General features: G+C 37.1%; 1 protein-coding gene across 13 annotated transcripts in view; it reads right to left on the bottom strand.

Annotated features, from left to right (window-relative positions):
- MLIP (muscular LMNA interacting protein) overlaps positions 1-25,426 on the bottom strand; it is a 257,011-nt gene extending 231,585 nt beyond the window's left edge. For 5 of the 13 annotated variants that reach the window (XM_038554334.1, XM_038554344.1, XM_038554346.1 and 2 more), the window contains exons 1-2: positions 21,434-21,552; positions 16,439-16,508 (exon numbers count right to left, since the gene is read on the bottom strand). In XM_038554334.1, coding sequence (XP_038410262.1) covers positions 16,439-16,508; positions 21,434-21,531 — 168 coding nt within the window. In that variant the 5' untranslated portion in view covers positions 21,532-21,552. The other 8 variants (XM_038554337.1, XM_038554338.1, XM_038554347.1 and 5 more) reach the window with 8 other exon arrangements.
- Between the last annotated feature and the right edge of the window lie 766 nt (positions 25,427-26,192).

Raw genomic sequence — 26,192 nt, 5'->3', positions numbered from 1 at the left:
TCAGTTAGAGAAAGACAAATCCATATGATTTCATTCGTGTGGAATTTACGAAACAAAACAAATGAACATATGGGAAGGCGGAGAAAAGAGAGAGGAGGTTGAGGGAAACAAACCATAAAAGACTCTTAATAATAGAGAACAAACTGTGGGTTGATGGAGATAGCTGAGTGGGGGATGGGCTAGATGGATGATGAGCTTTATGCAGGGCACTTGTTATGATGAGCACTGGGTATTGTAGGTAAGTGATGAACCACTGAATTCTGTTCTTGAAACCAGTATTACACCATATGTTTACTTACTAGAATTAAACATTTGCAGAAAAAAATATATATTAAATTTAGTTGGATTATAGAACAACCATCTGTGTCTGAGAACTGCTTAGTAGTGTGGGGAAACTGCCCCATGTTCATTGCAATTGGAATCAGAATCTTTAGCATCTAGGACCCAAGAATATAGCTGACTGAGAAGTTAGATACCAAAATAGTTATCAAGATTTTGAAAGACTACTCCTGATATTATATTTCTAGTGAAAATTCAATGTTATCAAAATGTATTTCCCTATTTAAAGGGAAATTGTTTTAATAGGTGTTAAGTGAATTTAGCAGGAGAATGCTGAAGTACTATTACTCACATACAATCCCTAATCATAACATTTACTCCATTCCACGATGGCTAAATGGTAGTCTAATCTTTCAACAAAGAATAATAAAGTTCCCTTGAAGTAAGTATCAGTTTTTATTATTTTATTGTTGTGCGTTGAGGTAAACACCATGTATGTGTTTTCTCTGAGGAAAACAGGAAATCACCATAGGGTAGGAGCTGGGGTTCTGGATCCATCAATGGGAGAGGTCCAGGTGTGGTAAGAAGAGCAGCCTCTGGACACAGCTTGTTTTGAGGTCAAAGTCTTCTACTGGCTTGCTAAGTGTCCTAGGCAACTGACTTGACAGTTATTTCAACTATAAGATGGAAATAGGGATCCCTGGGTGGCGCAGCGGTTTGGCGCCTGCCTTTGGCCCAGGGCGCGATCCTGGAGACCCGGGATCGAGTCCCACATCGGGCTCCCTGTGCATGGAGCCTGCTTCTCCCTCTGCCTGTGTCTCTGCCTCTCTCTCTCTCTCTGTGACTATCATAAATAAATAAAAATTGAAAAAAAAATATTAAAAAAAAATTAAAAAATAAAAAAATAAAAAAGATGGAAATAATAGCATTTACCTTCTAGAACTGTGGTGATGCTAGCAAGGTAAGTGCTTTGTCTATTTCTTGGAATGTGAAACATGCTCCAGGTATTATCAAAATCATCACCTAGGCAGAATTATGCAGTTTATCTTAAACTATCAGTCAATAGATATTTGGTTTTCAAGTTTGGCGTTGCATTAAAAATTCAATTAAAAATGCTTTGTAAGAATAATATCTTAAAATATTTAGAATACTGGATTGAAACACCAATAGCTATCTCATTATTAATGATAAAATGTCAACAAATAAAAAGAGTAATTGGAAAAATGTCAGCATGCTTACTGCCTTTAGAACGACAATAAACTCATTCCTTCCTACAATTATTGTTAAGTATCAACCTAAAATTTTACCTGGGGAATTTAAATACATGGGGAAGCAAAATATAATCCCCTTTATATCTCAAGTATTATAAAAACAAACCAAAACCAAATGCACTAAAATTCCCGATATCTAGAAGTACTCCACTCTAGCTCGCCCATACTCTTCTGCTGTTATTGCAGAGTATGATTGAGGAGAACCTACCTCTCAGAACTGGAATTTCGTAGAATAAGAAAAAGAGTCTAAGAAAAATAAAAACTCATCAAAAATAAACACAAAAATCCTCAAAGGGTAATGCAGATTCTATTTATTTCCTAAGTATCTTATTAATCATAACTGCCAATGGTAAAGAATTTTAGAAAATTCCTCATACTAAATAAATGCCATTTTTTTGGTAGCACTTAATTTTCATAAGAGAATTGTATGTATATCCTGTTCTTAGGGCTAAAATTAGGTCAAGTTAATCATTAAATATGGTGTTTAAAAATAGTATCTCTATGACTGTACTTCAACACACTGAGAAATTTCCACAACCTCCATGAATTAGTGCTTTGGCTAACATATGGAGTCTGCCATTTTCTTCCTATCACATTCTGGCTGTCACAATGTGGCAGTGCTATTACCAATGCCCAAATCTGCAATTCTGCCCCCAATGTCATGGTCACCTGGCTATGTCCACACCAAGGTCCTGGGCTCTGAGTGGAGGGTGCTGATGTCTCTGCCTAACTGCCAATATCAAACATACTGGTATTTAGTGTTCTTCACATTGCACAGAGATTTCATGGAAGACAATACTTTCCATTCCTACTCACAAGTAAAACTGATAAGGTTAAAAGTTCACTGAAGTGATTGACTTGATTGATCAGTTTGGAATCCCTGTCACTTATCAAATCAGATAAAGTGCATGATACATGCACTCACAGAGACTTGTAAAAGCCATGACTATGCAGTTCATCCATGACTACCATTTCCCATGTATCAGACACAGCCTTAGGTGCTAGGAAAATAATGCTCTTGACCTAGAGGAGTTTGCAGTCTGCTGGTAGTGCTGTTAAAGCAAAAGGATGAAAGCACTCAAGGTTTCTATAAATCTCCTCTCAAATGAAGAAGTCTTACCTTGAATTTTCTGATACAATCTCATCAATTCAGCAGAGTCATAAATATGCGTGTTTATTATGAAAAAAATCACTGAGCTATTCAAAATTTCAGTAAAACTGAAAAATACAATTCAGCCCCTGATACTGTTGCCTTTATTGGATGATTAAGATTCTACGGTTTAGCTCAAAGAGATGTACTGCAGAAACATATTTACCGATTGCATGTTAGCGGTCTGCCAATAGGGAGGGTCCATAAAAGAATCATTGATAATATCTGTATCTTTGTTGAAAAAAAGGTGATATATATTCCACTACCCTCCTCTCCTTAAATTTCTTCGTATTTTATAGTAGATTAGTATTTAATTCCCCTACTATATCCATTATTCTTACTTTTGTAAATCCTGTTGTAATAAACATCATTATAACTAAATATTTGTATATTTCTTTATTCCAAACAGATTCCAAGAGTAAAATTGTCTGGCCAGTGTGTATGTAAATATTTAACACATTAGTATTATGTTCTAGAAAAGTGGTACCAATTTACAGTGTTACTTGTAGTATATGAAACTGTATGCTTTATAGAAAAATTCTTAGGTAAAAAAAAAATAATAATTAACTGTTGGAAGTGTTGCTTTCTTGGGAAAATATCTTATGTGCAGGGAAGAAAAAATGCCAGATGAAGGTAAGAGACATAAATCATGATATCCTGACAAAACAGTTTCTTGATTTAAAACTTTTCTGAATCAGACAGTGTCATCAACCATATTTATGTTCTTCTTTTGAATATTTTACACACATGCTCCAGTACCACAATGCCTTCCTTAACTCTCCTTCTACTTACGTATATTCTTCCCCTCCTATAAATATCCTGCTTTGGTAAGCTTAGCTGTTACTGGTATAATTTTTATTAACTATATGAGCCACATAATAGGTCTGGTCCTAATTATTTACACCTCACAATGTAGCCATTTATTCCTATATGTATATAGTACTTGAATGCGTGTAACATAATTATTCTCCCCGGAGACTGGGCCATAATGTTTTTCAGAAATAGGCACCATGTTTTAAAGACTCGTTTTTGAATCTTTGTGAGTCTTCACAGGACTGACATAAAATTAAAACTTAAATGTTAAGGGCACTTAGGTGGCTCAGTCAGTTAAGCGTCTGCCTTTGGCTCAGGTCATGATCTCAGGGTCCTGGGATTGAGTCCCACATTGAGATTTCTGCTCAGAAGGGAGTCTGTTTCTCCCTCTGCCGCTTCCCCCTGTTTATGCTCACTTGCTCTGGCTCTCTTTCTCTCTCTCATTTTATTTTTATTTTTATTTTTTTTAATTTTTGTATTTATTTATGATAGTCACACACAGAGAGAGAGAGGGGGGCAGAGAAACAGGCAGAGGGAGAAGCAGGCTCCATGCACCGGGAGCCCGATGTGGGATTCGATCCCAGGTCTCCAGGATCGCGCCCTGGGCCAAAGGCAGGCGCTAAACCGCTGCGCCACCCAGGGATCCCTCTCTCTCATTTTATTTAACAAAATCCTAAAAAGAAAAAAAAATTAAAGGTTGGTTGATGGCACTGTTCCTAAAGGGAAAGCAAACTTGGCCTTTGGCCTAGCAGTCAAGTTTGAAATGACACATAGTCTGGCTGAAGAGACAAACAGCCTTGAGTTTCCCCAGACACAAGAAGTTAACTTGTACACCACTATGATTCTCATATCTCTAATGACTACTAGTTTCCAAGGGCTTCTTGATGCACCATGCTTTTCAAATAGTTCCTCACTTTTTGTACTTATAAAAGCCCAGGGAGGTAAGTCACATCTCATTTTACAGATGAGGAAACTATAGGTCATATAGGTTGAACACACAAAAGCCCAGATTTGAACCCTCACTCTATTTAATCACCAAAATCACTGTCACAAAAAAGAAGGGTAAAAACTAAACCCTTCTTTATTGTCAACATTTAATCTTTTAGAAATGGTATCAAATATTCTTTTTAGTTAGGTGCTCAGAATATCGTTTGGCATGCCATTTAACTTAGCCTCTGCAACAGTTCCACATCGAGCCATTTAGCTGTCAATGAAGAAGAATAAAGATGTTCCATGACACTCAACACCTGCTGAAAGCACAAAGCTTTGAGGATGAGCTTTAAAAATAAATCAAGGGGCTTCTGGTTCAAGATGGCTGATGGAATACAGAAGTTTCTCTCACATCCTTTTCTTGACCCCATTACAATGAAAGTAAAAGAATTGAAAAGAATAAACCCATGACAATGAGAGATTTGGAAGGGGAGAGCAGTCAGCATGAAAAAGTATATTGTAAATTTCTGGAAGATGAAAAGGAGATGAAGGTGTATGGCTATGCTCCAAAGCGGAGCTGCAGTCAAGAAGGAATGCTAATAAATATCTTTGCAAACCCTGAGGGTGCTCCAGACTCAACGCAGGCAAATTCTACAAAGGTCTTGATGGTAATTGGGTTGCAAAGAAGAGAATTCGTTGCAAATCTCTAAGACCAACTCCCTCATCTCCTTCCATATCCCATATGAAGAGGTCCAGGCAGCTAGGAGTTTAGGAGGCTGTAAGCAGAGAGCTCCCAGGATGGATGGATGGATGGATGGATGGATGGATGGATGGATGGATAGATGGATGGATAAGCAGAAGCAGATAAAACAACAAACATACAGGAATCTCCAGATTGAAAGCTGAGCTCAACGGGAAAAAAAAACAAAAAACAAAATAGGAACAAAAATATTATATTTCCCATGTTTCCTTCACACATTCTAAAAGAACTCCCCACTGTCTGTGATAAGCTTATTAATTCATGCTGACATTTTCCTCCTTCAGGCTCCCACTATGGCATGATATCCCAGAGAAATTATTACAGGTTTAGGAAAGCAATCTTCTGGGCTCTATCATCTGCTCCCAAAATGAATGTCATCAAAGTCAGTGTTTAAAAGCATGAGGTGGTCTCTGAATTGCTATATTCTGACATCCACAAGGGCAGGAGGCCTATTTTGAAGAACAAACTTGGGGTGACGTCTTCCCCAGAAGCTACATACGCAAGGAAACGCCCATTAACTGAGAAGAGAATTGATGAAAGTACCCTTGAGAAATTTTTAGGTTACAAATGGAAGAGAAAACCGGCAATTAAACCACAGACATCTTCTCACCATTTAAAAAAAAAAAAAATCATCTCCTTATTTTTATGAAGATCGTGTAGCAAAATAAAGCCCATGACTCTGTAATGTAATTACATCACTAATACAACAGTCTATTTGTCATTCCCTGAGGGGAGCCGGAGTTGGAGCAGAACAACTAGATATGTAAGTAATTGTAATTCCCACAAGGAGAACCCAGAAAATATTTCGCCGCACGTACAGTGTGTTATGAATGTCAGTGTGAAAGCACAGTTCGCCTAAAGCCTGCAATCCATCTCCCTTCAGTTATTCACCAACACCCAGAGCTGTATCAAAAGATCCATTCAAACAGTGCATCCCAGACTTACATTATCAGCAGACACTGCTTTAATTAGCAGTGGTTTTCAAAGGACTGGATGGCTTCAAGAACTTCATTTGAACCAGAAAGTAGAAATCTGGATCCTTATCAGTTTCACTTTACTCTTCCCTCCCGTCCCTGAGTGCTAACAGACACAGCCCTCATCTTTCTTGAAGGAAAAAAGAAAAATGGAAATGGTAGCTAGGACTCTGCCATTCGGGTGCAGTCCACTTTTTCCTCAACCTTCAGCAATGCAAAGGGACTAAAATTAGAATTGCACAGGGACCGAGATATCTGTGTCAGGCGCGGGGAGTGGTAAGAACTACAAAGGGGGATGAGAAAGAGCTTAAGAAATCACCTTAAAAATAACACTTAAAATGCAGACCTTCTGCATCCTAAATTTTTATTCCTGATGCAAACTCAGCATCTACTTTATTTTCTATAGTGTTATGAAAGAATAGAATGCTTGATTTTGGCAATATTTTGACATTAATATTAAGGCACTTATATATTATTTTCTTTATCTAGTCTGTAATGTTCACCCATGATTCCATTATTAAATCTTTGTGACTTCTCAGTGAAAACATAAAAAAAAAAAGTGCAATTCAATTCATGAGTACTGAGCTGTGAAATTTTATACTAAAAGAAATCTAATAATCTAGTAATAAGGACTTTGACTTTACACTTGGTCAGTGGTGACACAAAAAATAGAATCTATTTCAGTTTCTAATGTTTGTATAAGTAGGCATTGTTTGGTATGGAAAGGATTTAATAACCACACAGCCCAAAGACACTTTTTACAGACTTCTCAAATGCTAGCGAGCACAGCAATCCTTGCAACTCCAAACCAACCTCTCAGCCTGTAAAGAAGGAGACCAAAGATTACGTGATTTGTCTAAGGTCACACAAACAGAACCTTAACACCAAAATGGTCTCCTAGACTCAGATACAACATGCTTTTTACCACACTCCACAGCACTTAAAAAGAGACGGAACACCTATTCCTAGGAATCAGAAGAACGCACACACACCCAAAGGCACAGGTTCTTTATTTTGGTTTTCGTAGATGTTAAAATGGCACTCAGAACACTTGTGTGCACACCTACGCTAACTCATCATTTTTGTTGTCTTACCTCATTCTGCAATTATGCCCATTAAGATTTCAATTCCTATCGCTTCGTAATATTCTATAGGTCTCAATCATCCATGGCATCTTATCTCCTCCCTCCTTTTTTTTAAATTTTTATTTATTTATGATAGTCACAGAGAGAGGGAGAGAGAGGCAGAGACATAGGCAGAGGGAGAAGCAGAGGGAGAAGCAGGCTCCATGCACCGGGAGCCCAATGTGAGATTCGATCCTGGATCTCCAGGATCACTCCCTGGGCCAAAGGCAGGCGAAGCAGGCTCCATGCACTGGGAGCCCGATGTGGGATTCAATCCCGGGTCTCCAGGATCGCGCCCTGGGCCAAAGGCAGGAGCCAAACTGCTGCGCCACCCAGGGATCCCCCTCCTTTTTTTTTTTAATTTCAAGGTACAGATTCTTCAAGTATTTAAAAATTGTTACTGGCTCTATTAAAAGGAGGCAAGAGAGAAGTTAAAGTGGAATTATTTCTTATGCAAAAGAGACTTAAGAGCAATTATTTAGTTTTTCACTTTGATCTGCCAAATGATTACATTTCATGGTTATTCTTTGCAACTATACTTCACCTGGGGTAAAACCAGAATCTTCTTATTACTCATAATGCTGGAGGGATGGGTCAGTTCTCTGAAGAACATTATCTTAACCAGTGAACTCTACAATACCTGGTGTTGACTGATCAATCCTACAACCCCTTTATTGATTTCTCAGAGAGTTCTTATCTCCCTAAGAAATGGGACTAAATTAATCTTACTAAAAATTCAGAACTGACACTGAGTTCAGAAATTCACAGAATCCTAATTTGGAATGTCCTGCATTTGCCTTTCAGTTGAAGGATACTTACTGAGGCACTTACCATAAAATATTTTTATTATTGCTCATCTGGGGTTTTTTTTTGAAAATAACTATTTCCCCAGAGTATTTTGGATGTCAACTTATTACAGAACTCTAGCCCTCTCTGGATAAAAGGGATTAATACATTCAAAATTTACTAGTGATGAATGGGCCATCCTGAGAGAGTTATCAAATAGACACACAGAATGCACCATATGTACTACAAACATGTTAAGAAGACCAGCAGCCTTCTTTTTTTGTTTTTGCTTTTGCTTTTAAGATTTTTATTTATTTTTTATTTGCAAGAAACAGAGAGAGAGAGAGCACAGCAGAGACATAGGCAGAAGAAGAAACAGGCTCCATGCAAGGAGCCTGACATGGGACTTGATCCTGGTACTCCAGGATCACACCCTGGACCAAAGATAAGTGCTCAACCGCTGATCCACCCAGGCTTCCTTGACCAGCAGCCTTCTTAAAGATACCCAAATGCCTACCATTCTGCATGATGATGTCACACATAAAAACAAACATGAGGCAGCATCATAGAGGAATTAAAGTCTGGGGACAAATTAACTCACATCCTCTACCATCAAAATGATCCTTCCCACAAAATGGACACCCAAGGCAATTTTATTAGTAAAATCCAGAATATAGCAGAAGTCATTGATCCACCCTCACAAATGGCAGAGAAATATAAGGAGTTTTCTAAAATAAAAATTCAAATGCCAAAGGAAAGGAGATGTCATCGTTCATTTGTTTGTTTTCATATTTCCTTCCTTGGTCATTACCAAAATTAGTATAAAAGGATTCAGGGCAATCAATTATGATAAAGATACATAGATCCAGTGCCTGACCACCAGAGATTTATGAACTTAAATTTACCATTTATTTTATTATATGATGTTGTCTTATTAGGAATTATGTATGGATCAGAATCAACATTCAAGGCATACTGAAAATCATCTCTAGATAACACATCAGAAGCATCAGCAGTCCAAACTTTTTTTCAAGTATGTCAGTATCTACTGTGTACCTGTTACCAATGACGATAGTTAGGCACAATTAGAAAAACAGATTATTTAGTTGTTGATTCAAAACCTTGGGAGCTTCCCAGGTGAAATTTGATATTGCTCCCCACACATGGAGGGCTGGGAGAGACCAAATAGGTAGACCACTCTAGATTGGTAGGTGGTGGGTTTAATAAGCAAGGAACTTACTAATAAGCTTATCTTAGGTGTCACAAGATGAGTAGATCTCCACACCCAACAGCCAGAATCTTAAAAGTCTATATAGAGGCCTTAACTGGATTCAGACACTATGCCATTCAGATGGTCTCAACAACACCTTATTCTCTCTCTCAAGGCAACTTCTTTGAAAACAGCTCCCGCAGGCATATTAGGCAGAATGTATATTCCAAGGAAAGAGTGGCTGGAGGCAGAAGGTCCTCCAACTACTGGAATTCAGCTCATCATGGGTCAACCAGCAGTCGTGTCCTTTCAGTGACCTCCAACAGTCAATATTATGACAGAATGTAATATGTTACAATGTAAAATACTTTACAATTGTTCCATTGTTAAGACATTTCTGATGAATAATTATAGACTTGCTCTCTCAAGTTTAGGTGAGAAAAAAGAATCAGGGATGTTTATCTTTTCTACACTTAAGATTTACCATTATTACCTCATAACCTATGAAAAATTATAAAATACAATAATAGCCTTGGCCAAGGCTTTCTCTATCATGTATGCTTCCACTATAGTCCATAGGACCCTGTCTTGTTCAAAAGTCATTCAGAAATGTCCACTGATTTGAAAGGCTCTTTCTGCTTTTTCTGAGGACATTTCTACCTAACAGATGCTAGATTACATCGGCAAAAGTGCTCTCCCCAACAAAAGTCAGACTTGTTATCAGATAATAACATTGGGAACTATAACCAATGTTAGTCCCATGTTTTTTTTTTGTTTGCTAACAAGTTTCTTCTTAGAAAATAATTAATTTTATTTGTATTAATGAAGCTATGAATAACTAATTGAACCTTATTTTAAAAGTGTGCTTCACTGAATCATCACAGAATTCTAAAATGCCTAGTTTTCTGCATTTGTGTATTTTAACTACATTTTTCTTCAATTTTCTCTTTCACTCTATCAAAAAGAATTGGTACAATCTCTTTTTTCTGAAACCGAGAATAATGTTTTTTGCGAGATTATAGGTAAATTTGCAAATCATTGGATAAAATTGTCACCCAAAATTCAAAACAAGTTGAAAAATTTTAAACATAAAGAGTAAAATTTCAGTTATCTAATATTTAAGCTTTCATCTCCTTGTATGAAATAGATCCTGTTAAAAATCTGTCAAAGGACATAATTTCTCAATCTCAGAAATTTCTCTTACTCAAAAAAGCAATATTTATGACATTCAGAAATTGACTATGTTAGTTTGCTTCTACCAAGCTTCAATATAAAGTGAATTGGAAGATTTACCCTTCTCATTATTACTACTGTTGTGATATTTATTGAACATTTATTACTTGAGAAGATAGAATTGTCTCTTGAGACATATTATTTTAATGTAATAGAAGTTACTAGATTTATGCATAAAATCTGTTTTTATCATCTCTTAAAGAAAGAAAATATTATTATCTCAATATCCTGAGGTGCATGACCATTTTTACTATGCTAATACATGAATTTTTCCTTTTCATTAAGAAATTTTAGTTGAAGATAAACATAAGTGAAATTCTTTGTTGATGTATTTAATAATCTAAAGGAAAAGATTTTGGAAAATAGTGAGGATGTCCTGCCTTAATTTTACTTAGCTATTAAAACATACTAAATAGAAATATACTTACTTTCAACATTATTCCAGAAATAACTTCATGTTACAGAGATAAGTGTTACCCAGGTTAAATTTATTATTCTGTGTATCATTATTCTGAAAATGAACCTCATAAATAAAATCAGACAAGTAACATACTGACACACCACTTCCTAAAATGTATTCCAGAGAACACTAGCTAGAATATTCACTATCATTGTGTGCACACATCTAAATGCATTACATTGGTAGAGAGTACAAGAAATACAAGATTAACCTCCAAAATGTCTTATGGCCTTCACTGTGTTTAAATACAATATGAGTCTCCAAAAGAAATAAGGCTGTGTAGTTCATTCTGTACATAGTGTTTCATGAATACTATTGAGCATAGATCAGAACCTCTTTTCATGGAGCAGTTTAGAAAATCAGAATTCTAAGGAATGTACTTTGGGGAACACATGATACAATGGTTACTCAAGCCTCAAGAAAAAGAAAAGATCCATTCAGCTCCAACACGGTTTATTGTGGAACCAAACAGAACTGTATTGTTACAAAATAGTTTCCTTTCTCCCTGCAACCCCACAAAATCACCTTTAGTGTAATCTGACTTTGCAGGATCAGAGAGGACTAAAATATCCAGCATGGCTCAATATGTTGGTTTTTCAAGGGATGAGAATGTCCTTTTCAATCCATGCTAATTGAGTTTTCTTTTTCATGTTTAAGAAATTGGGAAAATATCAACCAATTGGTGAAAAATTTAGATGGGATTGATAAATTTAGGACATTTTGAAGGATTTGAGTATAATATTTCTTATCTGTTACCTACTGATGCAACTTTAATTGTCAAGCTCCCAGGAATCTTTACTTTTAATCTCCAAAGAGCAACAAATTCAGAGGGGGAAAAAAGTAGATAGCTAATGGTAGCAGTTCTCTTACCCCTATTAAGTGTACATATTAGATATATAGTAACCCTACTGAGGCATCCAAATTAGCAAGGAAGAAGTCATACTTTGCAGACAACATGGTAGTCTATGTAGAAAACCCAAAAGACTCCACCTGAAAGTTGCTAGAATTGATAAAGGAATTCAGCAAAATTGCAGGATATAAAATCAACGCACAGAAGTCTGTTGCATTTCTACACACCAAAAATGAAGCAGCAGAAAGAGAAATCAAGGAATCGATCCCATTTACAATTGCATAAAAACCTAAAAAACCTTGGAATAAACCTAACCAAGGAAGTTTATTAACTACAGAACACTTATGAAAAAAATTGAAGATCACACAAAGAAATGGAAAAGCATTCCATGCTCATGGACTAGAAAAACAAACATTGTTAAAATGTCTATACTTAAAAAAAAAAAAAAAGTCTATACTTCCCAAAGAAATCTACACAATGCAATCCCTATCAAAATACCACCAGCACTTTTCACACAGGTAGGACAAACTATCCTAAAATTCATAAGGAACCAGAAAAGACTCCGAACAGCCAAAGCAACCCTGAAAAAGATAAGCAAAGCTGGAGGCATCACAATTCTGGACTTCAAGCTCTATTACAAAGCTGGAATCATCAAAACAGTGTGGTACTGGCACAAAAACAGACACATAGATCAGTGGAAAAGAACAGAGAATCCTGAAATGGACCCTCAACTCTATGGTTAACTAATCTTTGACAAAGCAGGAAGGAATATCCGACTGGAAAAAGACAGTCTCTTTAACAAATAATGCTGGGAAAATTGGACAGCCACATGCAGAAGAATGAAACTGGACCACTCTCTTACACCATACACAAAGATAAGTTCAACTTGGATGAAAGGCCTAAATGTGAGATAGGAACCCATCAAAATCCTAGAGGAGAACACAAGCAGCAACCTCTTTGACCTAAGCCACAGCAACTTCTTACTAGACACAACACTGGAGGCAAGGGAAACAAAAGCAAAAATGCAATATTGGGATTTTGTCAAGATAATAAGCTTCTGCACAGTGAAGGAAACAATCAATAAAACTAGAAGGCAACCTACAGAATGGAAGAAGATATTTGCAAACAGCAAACCTGATAAAGGGTTAGTATCCAAAATCCATAAAGAACTTATCAAACTCAACACCCAAAAAACAAATAATCCAGCTAAGAAATGGGCAGAAGACATGAACATTTCTCAGAAGGAGACATACAAAATAGCTAACAGACACATGAAAAGATACTCAACATCACTCATCATCAGGTAAATACAAATCAAAACTACTATGAGATACCACCTCACACCTGTCAGAATGGCTAAAATTAACAACACAGGAAACAACAGGTGTTGGCAAGGATACAGAGAAAGGGAAACCCTCCTGCACTGTTGGTGGGAATGCAAACTGGTGCAAGTCTGGAAAACAGTATGGAAGGTCTTCAGAAAGTTAAAAATATAACTTCCTACCACCCAGCATTTGTACTACTAGGTATTTTATACAAAGACTGCAAGAAGAGTGATTCAAAGGTGCACACTCACCCCAATGTTTATAGCAGCAATGTCTACAGTAACCAAAACATGGAAAGAACCCAAATATCTATCAACTGAGGAATGGATAAGAAGATGTGGTATATATACACAATGAAATATTAGCCACCAAAAAAGAATGAAATCTTATTATTTGCAACAACGTGTCTAGAAGTAGAGTATATTATGCTAAGCAAAATATGTCAATCAGAAAAAGACAAATACCGTATGATTTCACTCATAGCTGGAATTTAAGAAACAAAACAGATGAACACAGGGGAAGAGAAGTAAAAATAAAATAAGACAAAAGCAGAGAGGGAGGCAAACTATAGAGACACTTAACTATAAGGAGCAAACTGAGGGTTGCTGGAGGGAGTGTTGGGGGTATGGGGTAACTGGGTGATTGGCATTAAGGAGGTCACCTGATGTAATGAGCATTGGGTGTTGTATGCAACTGATGAATCACTGAATTCTACCCCTGAAACTTATACTATATGTGAACTGACATGAATTTAAATAAAATCTTGAAGGAAAAAAAATCCTATTTACTTTTGTCTATTTCTTTGGATAGAATAAACTGACATTTTAAAAATCTGCAGACTGTTGATTTTCTTATTTGCTGTAGACCTCACCTTGGAATTTTTTTCAAATAAAGCCAATCACATAAATTTCTTAACTGTGTGATATATTCCATAACATTGTTCATAATAATCTTTATGAGCATACTTTTAATTTTAAAAAAGATATATATTATAATTCAGCAATATTATAATGTATACATATTTAAATATTTTAATAGAATAGTATTTTCTCCTTTTAAAAACCATTTTTATAAACTTTATTATTTGTAATAAATTTAGTAATTTTCAGAACCTCATGAACTCTACAAAAATGTGTTTTAACTATTTACAGCAGCCTAGCCAGTCATACTATATTACATTGATAGTACTAAGGAACACAACACACATTGAAGTTTTTAGATGTTTATCCACATGAACAGCCAAAGTGTTAACCACAATAATTTCTACTATAAACATTCTAAGATATATATTTCCCAGCTCTCTTAGAGATGTCAAATATAAGTTGACCTTTTCTTGATAACAGTATTACCAGAATTCCTTTATCCGAAAGATATCTGAGTCACATCTATAGCTCTGTTTGCCTGTAGAGGCAATTGCCCACACCACTTAACTTTAATGTGTTCCTTCCCTCCCTGAGAACCTTCTCTTCTCAGTACAGATTAGATGTTTGTTCCTATAACTTCTGAACTGTCCCACATTTACCTCCACTCCTCTGAAACTTAATCGGAGATGAGCCCTGGATCTCTCCTCCAAAGTAATGATCATGAATTTTGTGACAGCTGCTTCCTCTGAGGAGAGGTTTTTGCTCGCTTCTAGAGTCACACCTGTGTTTAAGGTGAGTCCAGAATGCAGAATGTCTGACCCTCCAGGAAGTGAAATGTGTGTACATCAAATCACCCCAATTGATAAGAGACTACTTCCACTTCTGTTTACTTGCCCCATGTGCACTATATTTATTTGCAAAACTTCCCGTAAAAGATTGTCAGAGACCCGTGGATCAAATTTTATACTAATTTCATAGCAACTCTTTATTTATGTATTTATTTACTCTCTATCTAGTTCCATAATGGTTTTATAATCACTAAGCCTTTACAGTAAGCATATCCAAGTTTTCCTTTTATTTTGAAATGCATTTCGGATTTCTCTTTCTATATTAATAAACTTTGAGTGTACACTCTCCAAGTAAGTCAAGCCAAAAATAGTTGGAAAATAATGGGTGCAACCCAGGGAATCTTCAAACATTATAGTTTTTTCATGACATCCTTCAAATTAGTATTACTACTCCTCATCTTACAAGTGAATTAACTAAGACTCTGAAGGCTTAAACAAAATCCCATACTCGTAATCTGAAGTAGTGGAGTGAGCACTGTCACCCAGAACATTTTAACTCAAAACCCCTAGTTAGTTCTATAATAATGCATAGCTTTTCAAAATAGTCAAAAAACCAAAGAGTCCGTGGCCAATATATGTTTAGACAACCACCTAGAACAGAGATCCACAGCTAATATTCAAAATGATGATCTGAATTCCTTTAAGAAAAAGTTACATTTAATTCAATATATTTCTTCAAGGCTTTGAAATTATAATACATTTCAGGATTTTTCATCTTTCAAGTTTCAGTACCATTAAGAGTACATAAATATTAAGAGTACATAAATCTGGGTATTTCAAACACCCAGAGCAATGCATTCTCATGATTTTAAGAAGTAACAAAGTTTATGTAGTTTTACTTTCAGCCACTTGTACTGTTGTTAAAATTAGCCATGCCCTGTTCTAACATTAACTCTGTAGCCACAGTACACTTACAAACATAACTAGCCTTCTAAACCCATAGGGTGAACCACGAGCAACACATTCTACCACTATACCAGTCTATGGTATATTTTACGTTGGTGCAAATATAGGTGACCACTACAGTGCATTGACATGTAATTCCTCAGCATCAAGGCAAATTTACTTTCACAACTTTCATAGCAAAATAATAAAACCTTTCTGAAGAGTAAGCTTTATCCTTATGCTAGATGTCCTTTAAATGATTTGATAAAACATTAAAATAGTCTATAATACTTAATATATTTTTCTTGACACATATTCCTAGTACCTCTGAAGGAAACTAGAATTTGCTAAGCTTTAGCTCAATAAATGGAATAATCTTTCGTTATTGAAGCAATAAACAAGGGCTCAAAATAAATGGATACTGATTTTAAAAATGGAGCCAAACGACATCATTTAAAATAAAATTCGTCCACATTCTAGTATTGAAATTTTATTAATAATTTTATTACACTGTGTCCAGCAAAGTCCATGGAACTCGTTAATTTTCAGGCTGCTAACCAGAAAAAAATATGGAAATACAAGCTAGTTAGTACAACTTTTCCAATCTGTGACAGCTGCTTTTTTTACTATGTCAATTACATTACAAATCTGTGTACACTAAATCTCACACATCTTACCGTCAGTTTCTCCTCTAAATTCTTATTTAATAAGCTTCCTTTTTCATGCTTTTCAAATTCCATGTTGAAACTGAATGAGAGAGAGAAAGAAACAGAGGGAGAGAGAGAGAAACAGAAAAAGATTCAGATTCTGTCTAGAAAATGATTTGACGTGCTTACATGTTAGATATTGCAGGACATTCCAAGTTGTGAGAGCTCAGGACACTATCAGAAAGCCCTGGCGATAATTTCTGGTTAGCTAGTGTTTCCATTTATAGATGTTCAAACCCCATAAACAGAGCCCTGAAGAGAAGTCAGGCAGCTGGCCTTAGATAATGATAAATGTCACTAGATATAAAAGCAAACTCTTCAACAGGAGAATATTCCAACAGGTTAGGTGCCCTGAACCATGAAAGATGCATGTGACAAAAAGCCACCATCAAAGAATTCATTCATAGCCACTGGAGCAGAATAAAACATACTCTAGAATACAGACCTAATAAATCAGCTTACAAAGGACAAATGTAATGGTCATATAACCAATATGAATCAGCCATCCCTGTTCCTCCAAATTCCAATTTGGGTCCTGGTAGTCCCAACAGTTATGTGTTGTTTTATAGCTCAGAAGTTTAAAAACTCACTTACAGGAAAAGAGCAAAGGATAACTAGTGAAAACCGTTAAGACACAACACATATATTCAAGGGGTAGTGGCAATTTTAACCCACAAAAAGTTGGCAAATGATATTTAGAAACACCATGAGATAAAAGTGGTATTTCCCTTCATTTAAAAAGCAAAAAAGATTTTGTTCTTCATTATCCTGGTTTTTCTACTGGGAACAAAGTCAGGACATAGAAGATGAGATTCATTTCTCCAAAAAAACAATGTTTTCAGAATTCTTTGAAAATTGTTACATGTCTTAAAGAAAATTAATTGTGTAACTTGGTGGTAATTAACCCTCCTCTATTTTTTTCAGCAAACCAGATATGTGGATAGAAATAAAGAGTAAATATGGCTTTCAGAGTGAGCCAAGACTGGTCTCTATGGTGGTCTAATCCCTTGGCCTGTATGAAACACTTTAACGCCAGTTTCTGACATTAACTCAAGTTTCCTTCACTTTTTAAGGAAACATTTTAAGAAATGTATTGTAAGGCTCCATCCTTTAGAGTAATGATAGCTGCTTCTCTGTCGCCAGGCAGAGCTGCTCCAGAGCTTATTCTGCACCATGACGGAAGGGCTGAGGATTTCATAAGTGAAATACTTAGTAAGAAGGAAACCCTGCTTCAGAACAATGAATTCAGGAACACTGTATCAGGCTCTTCGGCAAAAGGGACTTTCTTCTCTGGCTCACCTCTGCATTCCAGAAAAGGAATCATGCATGCTTGTTGCCCTAACAAGTTTGAAAATTGATGTCTTATAGGTTTACTAGCATGCAGGATTGGTACGTGTCAAAAGCAAGGCAATAGTTAACATTTTATGTAAATGGAATTTCCAAATCTCTCTAGGGGGTAAAAAAAAAAAAAAAAAAAAAAAAAGCATGCTATGGCTGTAAAAGAAACTTGGTTATTGCTAGTTTAATGCCTGAAGGTGAAATTTAGAATCTAGTTAAGAAGCAGAGGAATGGTGGGATGCAAAGCTAGTTGGGGAAGAAGAAAAGAGTGATAATGAGAGATATGTGCCAGTGATGTTCCTCCCACCAGGGATGAAAAGTTTAACTTCAGCAAATGTGTCCTGAGAAGCTAAAATGGTGAAGATTATTCTAGGCGCTGGCAGATTTTTTTCAAAATAATAGATAAAAATAATAAAATTAAAAGATACAATCTCTACATTTCTTCCCTCAACAAACTCACCATGTAGGCATGACTAGATCAAAATAGGATAATAATACTCTTACTTAGCTCACTTGAACAGCACTCACCTTGTGCCAGGAGCTCCTTTAAGGCTTTCCATATATTATCTCAATTAATTCTCAGAACAACTCTAGATAGTAGAGACTATTATTTTCATCGATGTTATGGGCTAAATTGTGCCCCTCACCCCCCAAAATCATGTTGAAGTCCTAGCCTTTCAGAATAAGACTATAGTCAAAAATAGGATATTTCAAGAGATAACTAAGGTAAAATGAGGTTATTAGGGTAGAGTAACCCATATGACTGGTGTCCTTATTAGAAGAAAAGATTAGGGGGAAGCCTGGATGGCTCAGCGGTTTAGCGCCACCTTCAGCGTAGGGTGTGATCCTGGAGACTTCCTGTATGGAGCCTGCTTCTCCCTCTGCCTGTGTCTCTGCCTCTCTCTCTCTGTATCTCTCATGAATAAATAAGTGAAATCTTAAAAAAAAAAAAAAAAGAAGAAGAAGAAGAAGAAAAGATTAGGACAAAAGCAAAAAAATTAGAGAAGGCCACTTGAAGACACAGAGAGAAGGCAGCCATCTACAAGCCAAGGAGAGAGACCTTCCAAAGAAACCAATGCTGCCAACACCTTGACCTTGGATGTTCAGCTTCTAGAGCTGGGAGGAAAGATATTTCTATTAAGTCATGAAGTCTATGGTATTTGTACCACAGTCTTAGCAAACGAATGCACCCATTTAAGAATTAAAAAAAAAAAAAAAAAAAGAATAAGACAGTTACACAACTAACTGGGGGCACTCAAGTTCCCTAGCCCAAGCTCCTAAACACTGTGCACTTAGCACCTTGGAACAAGTTAAGTTCATCACAGGCATAACAGGGAGAGTGGGTAAACAGCACCAGCATTCTGTGGTAAATATTAGCTCCCCTATCCATTTACAGAGGTATGCTTAAAGATATTTTAACTATGTTTTAGGGACAAAGGCTTTTTTTTAGGTAAAAGTATGCCTGTGCCAAAGCTAGCACTTGTCCATTTACTGGTCAAACAGCAGAGACAGAGCCACACTGGTCTCCTCTCTGCATGTCTGTCATCACAAGTATTTTCCTCCCTCTGCCAGGAAGAGAGGCTCTCCTCAGAATCATGTGACTCCCTTCTCACTTCATCCAGACCTTCCCCGAGGATCCATCTAAAATAGCAAACCCTCTGTCATTCATTTGCTGTGTTCTTCGTAACTCTTATCACCGCTGGCATTATATTATTTCACGTGGTATTTTAAGTGAATCCTTATCTATTCATTTGAGGTTTGTCTCTTCTGCTAGAGTATCAGCACCAGAGGGTGCCTTATGCATCACTTTAGGCACTTAGAACATAGTAAGGACCAAATGAATAAGCTTATAAAGGAAAGAGGAAGGAGGGAGAGGAAAGGAAAGGAAAAAAGCAAATGAGGAAAGAGAAAGAAAGGGGATGAGGGTGGGAGGGAAGGGAAATGTATCAAACAGATGTGACTTAAGACATGTAATACACTGTTATTCACATGACTTTGGGTAGAAAACAGGAATGAAATGCATTTATCCAACACAAATCATATTAGAGATGAACACAATATTGAGTGTTCACTTATCTACTCAAACAGCTAACTATTGGTGTAAAGGAGAAAACAGACTAAGCAGCAAGAATAATGGACTCATTTGCAGATTCTATCACCTTCTAGTTGGGTCGCTTTGAGCAAATTAATTCTCAGAGTTTCAGTTCCCTTTCCCTTAAAATAAAAGGATAATACCAACCCCTTAATGTTATTATAAAAATTAAATGTGGTAATGTGTGCCAAGAACCTGACACAGTGTCTGGCATCAAGCAGGTTGTTGCTGAAAGTGTGTGCCATTTTTAACTTGGACTATGTGAGGTTTACCTAGAAAAAAGTTAGTTCAAATATAGTATCAAATTCTGGACAAATGTGGCACAAAAATTAACATAGAGAGTGGGAGAAAATATTTGTGAATCATGGATCTGATAAGGAACTTCTATCCAAAATGCATAAAGAACTTTTACAACTCAACAGTATAGAGTACAAACAGCCCAGTTTAAAAATGGCCAAAGAATTTTGAATAGAGATTTCTCCCAAAGACAAACAAATGGCCAACAAGCTTATGAAAAGATGTTGTGATTAACGGAATGCAAATCAAAGCCACAATGAGATAACACTTCACACCCACTAGGATGACTAAAATCAAATAACAGCACTGGCAACAAGTGGATAAACTGGAACCCTCCTACATGGCTGGTGGGACTATAAAGTGGAACAGCCACTTTAGGAAACAGTGTGGTAGGGTACTTGGGTGGCTCAGTAGGTTGAGCATCTGACTCTTGATTCCCGCTCAGGTCATGATCCCAGGTGCGAGATCCAGCCCCCGTAGGGCTCTGCGCTCAGCTGGGAGTCTGCTTCGGGATTCTCTCTCCCTCTGCACGCTCCCTCACTCCAATTCACGCCCTCTCATGTGCTCTATCTCAGCTCTAAAATAAATAAATACATCTTTAAAAAAAAAAAAAGAAAGAAGAAAATAGTACGGCAGTTCCTCAACATTTTATATAGAGAGTTACATGATCTAGCAATTCCATTTCTAGGTATATACACAAAAGAAGTAAAAGCATGTATTCACACAAAAACTTTGTACACAAATGTTCATGATATAGCATTATTCATAACATCCAGAGAACAGAAACCACACAAATGTCTACCAACATGTGAAGGGTGAAGCAATGTGGAATATCATACAGTGGCATGTTATTGGTCAATAAAAAGGAGTGAAGCACTGATACCACATGAACCATCCAGAATAATTGGCAATTCCAGAGAACTGGAAAGATAATGGGTAGCTGCCAGGTGGTGAGAGGGAAGCAGAATGACGAATGACTGCTAACAGACATGGGGCTTCTTTTTGAGCTGGTGAAAATATTCGGAGTTAGATAGTCATGATGATGGCATAACTCCAAATATACTAAAAACCATTGAATTGTATGTATTCTTGAAAAGAATGCATTTTATGGTATGTGAATTTTATCTCAATAAAGCTATTATTAAAAGAAAAGAAAAGAAAAGAAAAGAAAAGAAAAGAAAAGAAAAGAAAAGAAAAGAAAAAGAAAAGAAAAGAAAGATCTGTAATTCCTTTCTAACCTGGAAATTTGCGATTTCTTTCCCAGGAACATAATGTAACAGGTCACTCCAAACAGGAAATTAAAATCTACACCACCATAGGCCAGCAAGAATTCCATTAAAAAGTCGAACAAATGACCCTCAGCAAATGATATTTACTTCAAGAGACTAGCACCTCTTCCATTTCTTCGCATCCTCGTTCTGTGCCTCTTACAGAGGGTGAAATCTCAGCTACTCAGATTTGTGATGTGGTGCCTATATTCAAAAATGGGGAAAGGAGAGATTGCAGCTATTAAGATGACTTGTTCATCTACAGGGTGAGAAAGTTAAATATAGTTTGTTTGGTTCTTAATGGTGATTTCTCCACACCTGCCATTTAAAGAACTTTCATCTCCACAGCCACAGCACATATAGATGCTGTATTTCTGAAACCTCACAAGGTAGACAGACACCCCCAAGCATGAAAAACAAATGCTGTTTTCTTTTGAAAAAATAAACTGTAAAGCATGGTGTAGACAACTGAGAATCTTCCTCATTGTGTGCTCTAGGAATAAATACCTTTTTATTAAGATAAGGTCCTCTTCTGAGACAATGGATGCCTTTTATACAGGTTTATCATTCCACATGGCACCTGCAGGCATGGGTAGGTCTTGTATGCTCTCCACAGATCAGAAGCCCATGTAAGCCCCACAACCAGGTACTGATAGACCAGTACACGCCTTCAGGTGCCATAGTATGTTCCCAAAACCACACTGGAAATGTGTACCCAAGAGCCAGATGCAAATCTAGCTTAGACCTAGCACTGAGAACTGATCTCACACAGCTAACTATTGACCGACTAGTATTGCTCCTAGTTGAAAATTTACACCCATGCCTCTAGAAAGCTCTGTTTGATGGTCAAATGAGATACACAGGTGGCAGTGGCAGTGAAAAACAAAATGCAGAGACTGGTCCCCCAGAATTTTCTGAGTCTTCTCAGAACCCCTACCTAAGTCTATTTATCAGGTTTGGTGATTGTAAACTCTCAAGCAGCAACTGCAGACTCTTCTGGAAAGTTCCTCTGACTCTTATCTTCTCATCTGTCTGTGCACCTGGAAGACACAAACAGAGGAAGACTTTAGTGTCCCACCATCCCCATATGTAAGCATCCCTTCCAGCTTCTGCAGGCCAGAGGTACAGGATGCTCAGGGTTATAGTATGTGCCTACAGTTGTGAAAAGATAGTGTCTACAGAGGAATTTTTTAAAGTTGAGTTTGTCACTATATAATAAACATTTTTGTAAGTTGAATCTGCCAAGTGGACACAATAGCAAACCCTAAAATATCAGTATACGATAATTACGATAATAACAGCTTAACAAATTTGTACCTTTGTAATTACCACTCTTCAGTGAAACATAAACCTTTTCTACTAGAATATGATTTTTCTACTTCTTCTGATCCTATTTGTGCCCTTATTTTGGTTCTGGGCCATATTTTTAAAATGTCTGTAGAAAAGATTTTTATTCAGTGTCTGAAAAGAGACATTTTCTTTATAAAATCATTTCTTGATGATAGAGCATCCTTTGGAGCACTAGAAAATAGTTCAATCAAATGAGAGCTGAGAACTTTGAAAAGTGGTAGGTTTTTTAATGTGTCCATCTGAAAAATGCAAATCTTTTACTAAAACTTATTGAAAAATAAAATGTGAGGTAAAAAAAATAATACAACACTGATGGTAATTTATAAATACAGTAATTCTGCTATAACACTAAATCCATACCTCAAGAGTCTATAACACACAAGCTGATTAAAACCACTTGGGGATCTAATTCCAGGATGTTCCATTTTCTTCACTATTTTATACTCAACATTTACAATTTTTGAGGGATTTAGGATACATTTTCTCTTGTTCATGGTGACATCCATGATGTGTGGGTTGAACAAGTTTTTGCTCTTGCATTTGGGAACACTCACTATATTTCCAGATCCTTTGAATAGTAGATATACTTCCTAGTAGTATCTGTCTCTCTGTCTCTCCGTGTCTCTCTCTCTCACACACACATACACACTCACTCTCTCACTCACACCATTGCTATTTCAGTCAAGACAATAGCCAACTTAAATTGATCAATATTTAAATTTCCTTCAGGAAAAAGGATTCAGAAATGGAAGGCTTTACTTCTTGAATATTAGAATTACAGTGTGTGTTTTTAACTTGAGAAACAAGTTCTGGATGGAAGTTTTCCTGTGTCTTTAGGGCTTAATCAAAGCAACCAGATGCAGCCCTGTGGCTCACTCCTCCCCTAAACCCAGCAGCTTAGCATTGTGGTTGTGTTGACATGACAAATCACTTTGCCCCCAAAGTAACAGCTCCATGCCCTCTGAAACAGCATACCCAGGATGTACTTTCAGATTTATCAGTCGAAATTGAAACATGTTCCAAAGCAGTGTGCACTTATACAGAAAGAATGCTTACCTTTCAACTGACTTGGAAGCAGCGTGCAGAACGATAATCCAGCAGGGAGGTCACCGGCCACATTCTCAGAGCAGCTGACCCTGTCAGTCTTTGGAAAGTACTGTTTACTCTGTAACTAATGTTGGATACCAGGCACAAGATACAGAAGCTAAATTAAAAAAAAAAAAAGTTAGGCATAAACCTCAGCCCCACAGGGACCATTTCACAAAAACAGTAGTTGCTAAGTTTCCCCAGATGATTTCTTTATAAGAATGTCTTGGCAGTAACAGGGATTTGGAGTCAAGTGTTGAAAAGTTTTGCTGTATATCCAACTATCTACTTTTTAGCGTACTGATGAAAATTCTTTAAGCTTCCCTATGGACATGAGTGGTAGGCGAGTTAACGGTTACTTAAAATGGAGTTTCTTTTCTATTTGTATTGATTGGATTTTTAAAATACAATGGAAAGTCCTCCTGAAACGAATTGCCAATTGCCCCAGGGAAGGAAAGTCAGAATTAAGTAGTAGTAGGTGCCCATACAGGACTGAACCAACTCCACAGTCAGAAAGGACAATTGCTCCGCTATCCAGCTGCCAGCAAATATCCACAGAGGGTAGATTGTTGGTTCACAAACTGGCCCCCATACGTGGAGAGCAAAGAGAGCCTGAGGGAGGAGGCAGGCTACTCCAGATCAGTAGGTGGAAGGCTTAATGAGGAAGGAGACTTACATACAGGCTTGTCTTGGGCATCCGCAGGACAAGTAGATCTCTACACCTGCGCACCAGGATCTTAAAAGCTTGTATAGAAGTCTTAACAGGATTCAGTCACATGTACTCTCCAGCTGATCTCCTCAACACATTCCTCTCTCAAGCTGTGCCCTTGAAATGGCTCCTACCAGGGGAACAATAGGCAGAACAAATATTTGAAGGACAGGAGAGATGATGAGAAGCCTCTGATTGCCCGGGTCCATAGCCCAAGGGTCAAGCAGAGGTCATGTCCTCTTGACAACCTCCTCCAACAGAGACCTCCACTGCACTTTCTTCATTTCCCACAAATTCTTTTCCCTAATTACTCTCAACAGAATGAGTCCGTGTTACCCCAATGACCAATAATTAATGTCCAGTGTTATCCAACTTCGGCTTCTGGTTGACTTAGAGGCTTTTTTAAAACCATGACCCAAGAAACTCAGTGTTTGAAAAACAAATTAGTACCCATTCATTTGATGTTCTGTAGAAAATATATCATCCCAGATTGGCTTTGTCATCCTACCCAAAATATCACCCCACCCTGAATCCTATAATGCATAATGTATTTTTAAGAAAAAGAAAAGATCACAATCACATATTCGCTATTTGAAATTATTCACAACACTACTCTCATTATTTCCACTCATTAAATTGATTTAGGTTGACAATCTCTAAGTGAATACTCACGTAAAACACAATGTTATTTTAAGGTATTATTTCATTCTTTTTCATGCAGTTCCGTAATTTGACAATTATTGGTTGAACACCGTATCTGTACCATTTTGCCGGTGCTGACAGCATTCAGGGGTTGAACCACAAAGTCTCCCATCAGGAGCTTAGTTGGGAATGAACAGAATCACATACAGCAGTGCACCAAAGCAGGCTGAATGTGGCAAGTGCTAAATTGAGAGTACAAATGACGTGCTTTGAAAGTGAAAGAAGAAGAGGACATTCTGGCTAGAGACACTGAAGATGATTTTACACAGATGTTGGATTTCAGCTGGACCTTCTTAGTCCTTGCTACTAAGAGTGGTCTTCGGACAGCAATATTGACCTCATGTGGGAGCTCATTAGAAATTCAAAATCCTGGACACCAACTGAGACCTATTAAGTCAGAATCTACAGTTTAACAAGACCCACAGGTGATTCCTCTAGGCATAAAAGTTTGAGAAGCACTGATTTAACTACTTCTAGAATTGGTAGAATTATAGGAAGCAGAACATGTCAGGTGTAATCTAAAATAATGAAGGCCAGAATATGGACAATGTGTTTGAGGAATGGCAGGTAGACATGGAGGATTTATGGAGTACACATGCACGATTTACATCTGATAAATTGCAGGAATAATAGGAAATACCATGGCTACTTACTATGAACCTGTGACTCTGTTAAGTGACTGACATGACACTACTTGTCTTAGGCCCTCAACGACCCCATGAAGGAGCTGTATCATTGTACAGAAAGGGAAGCTAAGTCAGGAGCTCAGCACCTTTGTGAGTCCACACACAGAAAGAGCAGGGCCAGGCTGACTCCTAAGCCAGAGCTCCCTGCCACCACCTGCTGTACACCTGGGGTTCTCTGGACTGGGCACATAGCCCT

The sequence above is a fragment of the Canis lupus genome, chromosome 12, assembly GCF_011100685.1.
Source record: "Canis lupus familiaris isolate Mischka breed German Shepherd chromosome 12, alternate assembly UU_Cfam_GSD_1.0, whole genome shotgun sequence".
In the NCBI taxonomy this organism is placed as follows: Eukaryota; Metazoa; Chordata; class Mammalia; order Carnivora; family Canidae; genus Canis; species Canis lupus.
The sequence above is the reverse complement of the archived record's forward strand: the minus strand, read 5'-3'. Positions and strand labels throughout refer to the sequence as shown.